Source organism: Equus quagga, chromosome 16 (genome assembly GCF_021613505.1).
Source record: "Equus quagga isolate Etosha38 chromosome 16, UCLA_HA_Equagga_1.0, whole genome shotgun sequence".
NCBI classification, from domain to species: Eukaryota; Metazoa; Chordata; class Mammalia; order Perissodactyla; family Equidae; genus Equus; species Equus quagga.
The window spans coordinates 21151412-21163895 of record NC_060282.1 but is presented as its reverse complement, the minus strand read 5'-3'; the positions used below and the strand labels follow the sequence as shown (position 1 = coordinate 21163895).

General features: G+C 43.3%; 1 protein-coding gene across 1 annotated transcript; it reads left to right on the top strand.

The window, feature by feature from the left end:
* The first annotated feature begins 206 nt into the window (after positions 1-206).
* CCN3 (cellular communication network factor 3) lies at positions 207-8145 on the top strand. The gene is made up of 5 exons (XM_046642139.1): positions 207-411; positions 535-760; positions 1848-2102; positions 3344-3558; positions 6646-8145. Exons 1-5 carry the CDS (start codon positions 328-330, stop codon positions 6940-6942), a joined length of 1077 nt encoding a protein of 358 aa, XP_046498095.1. The 5' UTR covers positions 207-327; the 3' UTR covers positions 6943-8145.
* Positions 8146-12484: the final 4339 nt, after the last annotated feature.

The following is a 12484-nucleotide window of genomic DNA, read 5'->3' as shown; positions in this document are numbered from 1 at the left end:
CTGGGTCCCAGCCCCGGGACTCCACCCAGCCCCTCCCTGGGCTCTGGGAAAAGCCAGTCGCCACACACAGGCACACGCAGGCCCCGGGGCCGCGCCCTAAGGAGAGCAGCACCCACGGCCAATTGCCATGACAACCCCGGGGTTCGTTCCATTCCCCACCCACCAGCCCATCCCCCCTCCTCCCTGCGCTGCAGCCAACCGGCTAGTGCGCGTCCCTGGAGCGCGCTATAAAACCTGCGCCGGTGGCGCTGGGGAGGACAGGCGTGCAGAGCCAAACTCCAGCGGAGGAAGTCTCGTTTTGTGAAAGCGGGAGGAAAAAGCCTGAGCATGCAGAGTGCGCAGAGCATGAGTCCCTGTCTGCCCAAGCGGTGCCTTTGCCTGGCTTTCCTGCTCCTCCATCTCCTGGGACAGGTGAGTGGTGCAACCCCCTGGAGACTTTGCCCTCCTGGGCGGTCCCTGCTCGGTCCCCGCTCGGTCCTCTGCTTCGATGGTCTCTGCTGAGAGGTTTCTCCGTCATGTCTCGCCCGCCCCCAGGTCGCTGCGACTCAGAGCTGCCCCACCCCGTGTCCGGCCCAGTGCTCCAAGACGCCGCCGACCTGCGCCCCTGGGGTGAGAGCGGTGCTGGACGACTGCTCCTGCTGTCTGGTGTGCGCCCGCCAGCGCGGCGAGAGCTGCTCCGAGATGGAGCCGTGCGAGGAGAGCAACGGCCTCTTCTGCGACCGCAGAGCGGACCCCAGCGCCCAAACGGGCATCTGCATGGGTAATCCTGCCCGGCCGCCGCTCACCTCTTCTCCCGCGGCTGGGGCTGCTTCCTCTTTCCTCTCCTTTTCCTCCCCCATTCCCGAGGGTGATGTGCAAATAATAATAATGAGGATGCAGTAGGTGATGTTTATGGAGCGCTTCCTGTGTGCCAGGCACGGTCTAGGGGCGTTTGGGGCTTTGGGGAGGACCAGAAGCCAGAGAGGAAACCTGTCCGCGGAGGTGAGAAACATTCATCACTTGCCTCCCTAGAGAAGAAGCTAGATAGACCGGGAGCAGAGCAAAGTGAAGTCATTTCCTTTGGGCATTTCCAGGGGGACGTTTAGGAGTGATGGAAGCTTGGGCTCACTCAGGCGCTCACAGTTCCCCCACTGCGCCCCAGCGGGTTTGTTTTCACACCTGTAATTGTCCCATTTGAGCCAAAGCAACCACTAGTCTCCTGGGACCACTGTGGAAACCATGTCTGGGCTGAGAGTAAAATAAAGTGCAGGCAACCAGCCAATCCAAGCTGGTGAAACTTCATCAATAGGGATCCGTTTTCCACGTGGTGCACCGTTTGCAGGGAGGCTGTCCCTGCCTCCCTGGATAAGAGGGATTCGAATAGCAGCCTACTTTCCTTTCTAAGCTCTGATGATTTATTGTGCTGGAATGCCAAGGAATCCTAACGCCCTTCCCAATTTGACCAGTTCACCCATTTGAAGACTATGAGGTGCACTTTTTTCTTTTTATTTCTAAGCTGCTGGAGTAGGAGAATCTAAATCTAAGGAGGTTCTTGCAAAAATGACTTTATCATTGGGAACAACAGCTGTGGGACCCTGGGAGTGTCATTTCTCAATTCTGCACTTTTTCTCATCCATATCATGAGTGGCAGGACTGGGTGGTCTCAAAGGCTTCTTCTTGCTCTGGGAGGCCTCCGTGAGGACATCTCTCTACTGGGGATGGAGAAGAAACAAGATCTCCCCAACCAGAAAAGGAAGGCTTTGGGGTTTAGAACATATGCTGCAAATCCTATATAGCTTCTCCAATGTATTGTGTTCTTGTTTTTCTCTCTCCCCTTCCCTCTCTGCCCTGCTTCCCCAATATTCTAGCGGTAGAAGGAGACAACTGTGTGTTCGATGGGGTCATTTACCAAAGTGGAGAGACCTTCCAGCCAAGCTGCAAATACCAGTGCACCTGCAGAGACGGGCAGATTGGCTGCATACCCCGCTGTGAAGAGGACCTGCTACTGCCCCAGCCTGACTGCCCGGCTCCCAGAAAAGTGGAAGTGCCCGGGGAGTGCTGTGAAAAGTGGATCTGTGACTCAGCTGAGAAGGGAGACTTAGGGGACCTCCTCGCCCTTCCAGGTGAGAAACTCAGGGTCCCTGAAGGGGGGTCACAGCACAGACTAAATGCAGGCAGGAAGCTCCTGAGCTCCTTTGGATTTGCAATGAGAAACTGGCCTCGGTTTCTGGCCACTCAGCTGTGGATTCCAGATTGCCCAGTGAGATCAAACACATCACTTGTTAGAATCCTAGCCAGGTTACTGAAGTACGCACACAGTTTCTCCTAAAGAGAACCTGCCAGATTCAGTGGTTCTTTTGAGCCATGGGACTGATTTTGTCTTAGTGAATGACTACTGTTTATATTTTAGTCCATCCGACTTGACCCTTATTAACATTACAAAAATAAAAGTAAAAAGTCACTCTTTTTTTCCCCTGGGTTCTCACACTACCTGTGAGCTCTCAAGGCCGGCCTCCCTAAGGAATGCGCCTCATCCCTAGATAGGTGTCACAGAGAAATGTCACCTTTTCAGATGCTATAGGAAGGGTCAAGTGACACTTCAGGATCTTTGTTTGCTTTTCTTTTTGTTCTATCTTATAAAGGAAATAGTTTTTTGAGAAAAAAAAAAACCCTCAAGAGCCAGTAGAGAATATTTTAGAAGCCATTAATCAGCCAGATTATTTATACTGGCAGTGTACAGAGCTTTACCATTTTCCTGAGGTCAGAAATTATCAGCCATGCCTTACAGATAGGAAAACTGCCATGTAGAGGAGAAGAAAACTTGCCGTGTGCCCCAAGCTGTGCATATTACCTGTTGACACAGAACTTATTGTAACCAAAGGTTATGTGATTGTCTATATCGCATAACCCAAACAACCCCTTCCACCTCCCTAAGGCAGAAGAGAGCTTTCATCACTATTTTGGGTGGTTCTACTTACTCATCCAATTAAAATTTTATCATGATCTTTTTTCTGTACAGAAATCACATGTTGAAGACACTACAGTTTATGGGATGGTTGTTGATGCCATACTGTTCTATAATCTTAAAACTACTAAGCTTCTTAAAGACAAGCTCTCCTAAGCTTCTCAAGGACAAGTTGGACAGTCATTTCACAAAGATTTCTTGAAGGCCTACAATGTGCTAGGCACTGTGTTACCTGTTAGGGGTTTGTAAATACAAAGATCCAGTTCTGTCCCCTGAGAGCACCTGAGTTTGATAGGTACAGAATTTAATGAGACCCTCTTTCTAATGATGGTTGAAAGAACCGCTTTGCAATCCCCACATTTTACTCAATGCAGCTGTCTTTATTTATACATCCCATAGCCTACAGGACAGAAGCCACTGTAGGAGTTGCAGTCTCTGACTCCAGTGTCAACTGCATTGAACAGACCACAGAATGGAGTGCATGTTCCAAGAGCTGTGGCATGGGTTTTTCCACTCGGGTCACCAACAGGAATCCACAGTGTGAGATGGTGAAACAGACTCGGCTGTGCATGGTGCGGCCCTGTGAGCAAGAGCACAAGCAACCAACAGACAAGGTAGGAGCCTAGAGGTAGCCTCCCATCGCAGACGCGGTGGCCTGGCCTCATCCGGGCCTGGGCTTTGGAAAGTCACTGTGACTCTAGTTGACTCAGAGGTCATCTCTTGCTAGGAGTTAATCCCAGGGGAAAGGCAGAGAGGTTCCTAAAGTGAGTGTTTACCTTCTTTTTTCTCTCTTTGATGGATTGAAATATCCCAAGCAGCTCACAGCAAGTCCACAGGTTAAGAGCGAGGGGCCAGTCAACTATAATAATGTCCCCAATTGAGAATGGTCTGGCAAGTCCCATTCTGTTCCTGGAGAAAACTGGCTCCTTTTAGAGAGGTCATTTCTGAGCCCAGTTTCCTTCACTCCTTCAATCTGCAGGAAGCAATGGAGTAGGAACCATAGCTCCTTGCTCACCCCTCAGTCCCTAACATCCTACCTGGTACATATTTTGTGCCTGATAAACAATTGTTGATGAATAAATGAATGGATGTCTGGGAATTATTTTCAGTATTTTTAAAAGCCTAGTGGGAGTAGTACATTTGCCAGCATAACACAATATGTGCCAAATAAAATAGCACATTTCTTTCCTTTTTTGCTGGAATTATATCAACTCAGAGTGTTAATGCTGAGTGCAAGGCATGCAGATCCAAAGCTCTGATTGGTTCCTGATGATATCACAGGCCTTGTTAGCAGAGCCCTGGATCAGATAAATGCACTACCCAAATTGAACTATTATATGGACCCTCGTACAAACCTAAGGCCAAAATAAAACAGTCCCTAGCAATGAAAGATTTGCATATCTCTGTGCTGAGGCCATAGCATCTAATGCTTAAGGACGCAGCTCTGGAGCCAGACAGCCTGGCTGTAAATCCCGGCTTCCCACGTGAGCTAGCTGTGGGATCCTGGGCAATTTTCTTAACCTCTAAGCCTCAATTTCTTCCCCCATATAATGGGGCCATTTACAGTGGAGGTAGGACCTAAACGTTCTTATGAGGATTAAATAGAATGAATTTGCAAAGTGCTGGGCATAGATTACTCTGTTAACATTAGGCATCGTTACTTGACATTAAGCATCATTTCTGTTTATTGATAAAAGAAAGAGTCTAGTGGTTGCATTAGTTATATGGCAGCTCAGCTATATGACTTTTTGAGGTCCATCCTAATTTTATGTTTCTTCCACCAATTTAGAAAGAACATCTAGAAACACTTTATGCCTAAAATTATATGCTAGAAGCCACACCTCTTGATACTTAGGGGAATTCTAACACACATGTAACATAGTCAGGCAGGGGCACCCACGAAACAGTCTCTGTCCCCATCTGTCTCTCACTTACATGTACATACAGACACACAGGTATCCATACACATACGGAGGTGTTGCTGACCTTGCATCTTTTTGTGGATGTTGGCAAGAATATATGCTAAACATTAATACGAAGAAGGAGGAGGGGCTGGCCCCATAGCCAAGTGGTTCAAGTTCCGCACACTCCACTTCAGTGGCCTGGGGTTCACGGGTTCAGATCCCAGGTGCAGCTCTATTCCACTCATCAGCCTTGTTGTGAAGGCGTCCTACATACAAAGTAGAGGAGGATTGGCACAGATGTTAGCTCATGGCAGATCTTCCTCACAAAAAAAAAAGAAAGAAAAGAAAATGGAAGAAACAAGAATCCCTTAAATATGGTGAAGGATACCGAAGCTCCTTTATTAAATAAGGCTTTTCCATGGGTTGCCTCTAAAATTTTGCTTTTTCTATTGTTTGTTTTACCAAAATTTGTATTTTTTCTTGTAACTTGCACCCTGTTTAATATTGGGAGATACTATATTTAAGATATTTATTTATAGTGTAAATATATTTCATAAAGATTCTAGAAATTTGTTTGGAATCTAGGGAAATACTAGCATAATAGTTATTACTTTCTTATCACCAAGAGATTCTTAAAGGTGAGACAGTCCTCAAAGGGTAGTCCCCAAACTAGCAGCAGCAGCCAAGCCTTTTTAGAAATGCAAATTACTGGGGCATACATCAGACCAACTGAATCAGAAACTCTTGGTGTAAGGCCCAGCAATCTGTGTTTTACCAAACTTTCTAGATGATTCTGATGCACACGAAAGTTTGAGAACACTGCTTTAAGAAAATTCCGTGTCTCCTCATTCCACAAGCTGTGGACTGTGCCTAGGAAGGTAGAAAGCAGTGGAGAAGTGTGGCAAATTTGTAGGTGAAGAAATCTAAGTGGGAAATAAAAATGTAGTCAATTCCTTGCTGAATTATCAATATTAGGGCTCCTCATCAACCGTTACTAATGGAATATTAAATAAATTCCCCACTTACTCTGCCTTCATGGAAAATAACCTTAAATTCTATTGTCTTAGACTTTCCTGAGGTTATAGAATAATAGAAGGGATGGGCTTTGCCTCAGACAAATTCAATTACTAGATGATTTCTAATTATTTTTGTCCTTGGAGCCTCCACGTACTCATCTGTAAAACTTGGGCAATTGTTCCTTATGTTAATAATTGTTTCTTGTATGAGTGAATGTTATTAATAACGTTAAGTGAGTTAATGTCTAAAAAATATTTGAAACATTAGTAGGCTTGCAATAGTGACAAATGTATTCCCTTTCTCTTTATGACACCTGAGAATGCGTTTGGCTAAAAATAACACCAAAGCCTGTTGTAGTGGCTTGAAAAAATAGGTTTGTTTATAATACATAGGCTTTCACCCTCATGCTTAATACCACAAGGTCAAAAGATGGTTGTGCATGATTAGGTCTGGTTTCCACTTCCTAGACAGGAAGGAAAACGAATGCAGGAAGCAATAAAGAGCTATACCTGTTTTGAAGGGCGAAGGATTTCCCAGAATCCCTTGATTTATGTGTCATTGGCCAGAACCTTGTCACAAGGCCATCCAAGTTCCTAGACATTCTAGGGAAGCAAACTCTTTTAGCTGACCACATTGCCTAACAAAATTAATGTTTTGTTAGCAAAGAAGAAAGAGTAATGGATATTGGGTGGGCAACTTGCAAGTTATTCCATTCCCTTAAAATGGTCCCTTGGAGGAACGATAGCCATTCCATGCATCACTCCTTTTCTTCTTTCTTAGAAAGGGAAAAAGTGTCTCCGCACCACGAAGTCACTCAAAGCCATCCACCTGCAGTTCAAGAACTGCACGAGCCTGCATACCTATAAGCCCAGGTTCTGTGGGGTTTGCAGTGATGGCCGGTGCTGCACCCCCCACAACACCAAAACCATCCAGGTGGAGTTCCAGTGCGCCCCAGGGCAAATCATCAAGAAACCAGTGATGGTCATCGGGACCTGCACCTGTCACAACAACTGTCCTCATAACAACGAGGCCTTCCTCCAAGAGTTAAAGCCGAACACCAGCAGAGGGAAGATGTAACCTGTATCCCTCGAGAGGCACACCCACAGAGGCAAACTGTAGCTGCCCACCATCAAATGAATATAAGAAAAATGATGAAGAGTTATTATTTCACCCCTGAGTCCTATGTATTTTCTGTGGTCGTATGAGGTCAGTTATATCTGTCTTTTTTTAATGAAAGATATGATTAACAGTAACCTTGGAATCAAGGTAAGCTCAGGATAGTGCTTAGGGATGGCTGACTTTTCCGTGGTGTTTATTCCAAAAGAAAATCTCTACAAATTTAAGAAAGCAGACATATGTTTTACTGTGTAGACTGTAGCGCATTCCACCCATCTTATTTTGTTATACACTTGTGCAATTTCAAGAAAATGACACTGTAACGAATGACGCAGTGAAGTCCAGGATCTTACTGAAGATGTCAAATATTTCACCATATATTGAGGTTTGACTTGATTCTCTGTTGAGCTCTCTCTTTGAGGAGCTCAACTCTGAACTTCCAAGTCCGAGATCTGAGGAAACAAAAAGCTCTCAACTTGAAATCCAGAGGTTTCAAGATTTAGTTTTCTGTTTAGTTATTCACTAGGAAACTAGAGGTATCTGCAGTAATGGAGTTTGTTGATTAAGTGGACTGGTGTCATAAGCATTTCAGACAGATTGACTCCTTTCCAATAGAAAGAAGCTGAACAGAAGACTCCCCCTAATACGGAGATGGCCAGACCCTCGCAGCCCTCATCCTTTTGTACCTGCTGGAGGCCACTGGGGCTGGCTAGTTTTTTAATTCAGAAGAAGCAGAGCATATCAGCAGAGATCCTCTCATCTTACTGATAAGTAAACTGAGGCCCAAAGCACCCGATGACAACCTTTGATGACTTCCAAATGTGCTTGTAGTGGAATTTTAAAAAAGAAGGATGGAATCGACATGACCGTGGTGGCAAGAGACGACAAATTTTATGGGACTCTAGGATTATTGTAGACATGCCCAAAACTTATCCTTGGGCCATAATTATGCAAACTCACGAACAAGATCTGCGTGTATCTAATTTGTCAGGCTATCAGATAGGCTGCAAACTTAAATGTATACATTCTTCTAATGTCACCATATGTGTTCAGCTTTTCTCCTTTAATGTATTTATATAAATGTAAGTTATACATTTTTTAAAATATTCTTTTTACTTCTCTACTTGTCAGACATCACTAAATAAACATGATCTTATCAATGTGTGACTCTGCTATTACTTTTGTGTTTATAAGTTGTTTATTGAAAATAAAAATAAAATTTTAATTTACAAATTAAATCAGACACCAGGCGACAGCTTCTGTTGAAAGCAAAGTGAATATTTTTAGATGAGCTTACAATTTCTTATCAGAATGGAAACAGAAAACAGCTCTTACTGAGTTAGATGATGTCTACTGCCAAGGGCTCAAATATTCTCCACACTGTTTACTCAAACCAACACCTTGAGCCCTGGCATTTTTTTCTGGACAAGCTGCTAGATACCACTATATATTATTAAAATTTGAACTTCTTGTTGGATCAAGCAAAACTCACCTCCCTGGGTTCTTTAGCTAGTTAAAGATCTCTCTATCCTCCCAGTTACCCAGCTTCAACCACCAGCGTTATCTGAATCAACCTGCTCTTGCTACCTTGCTACATGCCCAGAAAAGCATATTTCCAGGGGCAATGCAGAGCAGAGCAATGAGCAGGGCTGCCATCTGAGAGTGTGAGGGTCAGAGTTCATATAACTTTTGTCGTTTAAAGCTTCTGGCTGATGTAGTGGGTCTATAGTTCTTCCATAATTTAAAAAAAAAAAAAAACTTTTCTTATTCTCAACTTCGCTTCCTGTATCTGAAGTTTCCTTCTCACTCATCTCTTTAAGTAGTGTCTCTTTGTCATTTAAGATCGACTGTAAAGCAGGAGTTTATTCAAAGGAAATTACCAAAGACAGCTATTTGCCACATACTTTGTGATGAGCGCTTTACCTTCATTGTATCAGTTAATTTGCACAAGAGCCCTACGAGGTGGGCATTCCTCCCCATTTTACAGATGAGGAAACTTTTAAAACTTTAAATGGATAGGGCCAGTCTGGTGGCATAGTGGTTAAGTTCACGCACTCTGCTTCAGCAGCCCTGGGTTCATGGGTTTGGATCCTGGGCATGGACCTACACACCACTCATCAAGCCATGCTGTGGCAGCATCTCACATAGAAAATAGAGAAAGATTGGCACAATCTTCTTCAAGCAAAAGGAGAGAGATTGTGAACAGATGTTAGCTCAGGGCCAATCTTCCTCACCAAAAGATAAATAAATAAATGGATAAAAGAAACTAGTGGATCTAGAACTTAAACCAGAATCCTTTTGCTTCTGCTTTAAACTCTCACATTTCCATGCAAACATTGTCTATCTGAGAGGCTGTTTAGTCCAATACTGTCTGTAATAGAAAAATGGGAACATTCAAAGGTCCAACAATACAGATTTGGTTATAGATAAATCCTAGTACCTCCATTATGATGAAGAACCAAGCAACCTTTAAAATGAAAAGGTAAGAAAATAGTTATGCCCCCAAAAGGTCTAGAACTATGGAAAGGGTCATTCAGGTTTGTTCAAAAGTATCCATGAAACAAATGAAAAGAGAACTAGGAGAGAATATGCAACAAATATTACTGATGATGTCAAGATGTTCTCATTTTTTTTCCTTTTTTGTGATTTCTTTACTTTTTTTCCTTTTTAACTGAAAATATGCTACCTTTATAACCAGAGAAAAAAAGGCATGGCTGACTTCAGCTATCCCTTCAAGGGCAGTTCCCTCACACCTCTACTCATTCATGCTGAGTTGGCAGCTCCTCCTAGCATCCAAGACATTGACTCTTTCATTCATTTTGTTCATTCAAAAAATACTGACTGACTGCTTCTGTATACGTAGCATTGTTTAGGTCCTGGGAATACAGCCATGAATAAAACGAATGTCAACAATAAAATAAACAAGTTACCTCTTTTCTCTGTAATTTATATCTTGTTGGCAAAGGCAGGCAAAAGCAGGAAATAAACAACAAAGAAGATAAATATCAAATAGTGATAAATAAACCCTAGTACAATCATTGCAACAGCATGATCTGATTTCTCGGTGGCTAATTTGCCTGGAGGTCGTCAAGGAGGTTGTTTCTGAAGAGATAGCATTTCATCTTAGAGCTGAATAACCAAGGTCAGGAGAAAGAATCTTCCAGGCAGGGGTAACCACTAGTGCAAAAAACCCAGTGTCAGGAATAAGGTTGGAGCTTCATTAAAGAAGATCCATGTGGCTGGGGCAGTGCATGAGGAGAGTGGGAGATGAGGTGATTGAAGAGATGGAACATGTAGGGCATGCCTCTCCATCAGAGGTCCCATGCTATTTTACAACTGATTCTTTAAATCCCATTACACTAAGCATCCTGAGACCAGCATCTTAGTCTTCTCTGTATCTGTCCCAGTACCTGGCACACAGTAGGACCTCACTGCATATATGTTGAATGGATGAATAAGTGAATGAACGAATTGACTGTGCACTGACAAAACATAGAATGTTCTTTGAAATAAATGTTAGGCTTCTAACTATCATTTTCATTGTCGCTATCACTATGATTTTCATTATGACTATAGCTTGGAGAACAATCCTCCACTCTTTTAACACATACAAACACGTACACATACGAATGCAATCCTGAAACCATAACCAAAAACAGTTGAAAAAATGTGATCTGATCTATAAATATCTGCAAAGTACAGAATGTTCTAGCAAGACAACAAGGAAAGCAACATTTACTGAGCAGAGTTTAGGACTACAGAAAGCGGGCAGGCTTGGGAGTCATTCAAGCCTGGGTTGGAACACTAGGCCTATTCTCTCCCAGCTGTGGGATATGGGGCAATTAACACACAATCTCTGAGCCTCGGTTTCCACACCTGTAAGATGAGACCACAGTATTGATAGAGTGACCAACCACCCTAGTTTGTCTTGGACTGAGATGGGCCCTGGGACTCAAGACTTTCGGCAATAAAATCAGGACAGTCCTGGGCAAACTGGGAAAAGTTGGTCGCCCTAACTATCAACCACATATTGTAAGATAATATGTGTTCATAAGCACTTGCTGTTCCAGGCACATAGTAGGCCTGCAGATGATAGTATAATAAGTATCTAGTAAAGCCAAGCAGTGCCCCTTAGTCTATGTCTGTCCTATTCAGACCTCCTTATTAACCTCATTTTTAGAGGGAAAGAGGAAGGGACTCAAAGAAGCTAATGACCTATTAAGGACACAGTAAATGAAGGAGCTGGGATTCAAACTCAGGGTCTGCTTGAGCTCAGAGCCAAAGAGCTTTCCTTTTTACAGTGCCGCAGTCGCTGAGGCCAAGTATATTTTCAGCATCCAAAACAATTCCAGCCGTTTTCATTTTTGTGCTATTTTCCCAAACTATAAATGTTCTCTTTTAGAAACAGCATTGCAAAGTAGTGAGATGGTTGAGATCATTCTGTGAATGTGAAATTTTGAAAGCACTTAATTGCTATTTAGTGATAAGGCAATCTTCATTGAAAATTATTTGGGGATTTTTCTTTTACCACACAAGGATTTAATTCAACAATGCAGCAAGGACATCTTTACACAAGGAAATAATTTGTCACATACTTGTCTGTGCTTGATGAGATTATCAATGAAGCTTTTGATGGAGATTTCTGGGCAGTAATAGATGTCTCTGCCAGTATCTTCCTTGGAGAGACCCATCGTCATGTTTCCGGATGGTTTTCACTCTAAAATGTTCAGTATTATAAGTCAAATCATCAAAACAGTATGTCCTTTTGGCTGTGTGCTATCAAGCTTAGTTCGAAGATTCATTATTGTTGGAAATGTATTCATCTTAACCACACTGCATGGTCCTTGCAGGCAGTGCTATGCTGTCTTGACCACAGAGGGTTCACCAAATTCAATTACCACTTCAATAACACTGCTGGCACTTGCTGAACTCTGAATAATGAAGCATTCTCCGCAACCATCCAGCTAAGGACTGTGAATTCCTGTTACTTTAAGCCAGCTGTTCCAAGGATACTCAGGAAGTGCAAAGGGTAAGGATGGCAATGTTGTAACATTCTTCCTAAAGGATGTATATCTTTCTCCTTAGGACAAGAAAATGAAGGTCTGAATTTCAGTCCAGGAAGCGCTACAAAAGTTCCATTCAAATGGCAGAGTTCCACACAATGAACAGCCCACCGGTTCTACTGGAAGGAGCTTAGAAATAAATGTTCTATAATCCAAGAAGAGGATGTTGCTTGGATTTATTTTTTATTAGCAAAATCTGAGAAACAGGCTCTGCTTGTAACAGATTCAGAAGTCTGGAAGAGGTTACAAAGTTCTCAGCATGGGTTAAGTAAGGGTCACTATGCTCCAAGCTGACCCAGATTTGTCATGATGAAGCAAGGCCACTCACAAGATCCTTGGAGGACCTTGGCAGACGAGATCCCAGTAAATGTGAGTCCTAGTTGCACTGAAAGCTCGGCAATGAGAATCTTCTCCAATACTTTGCAGAGCCTCTCAGCCTC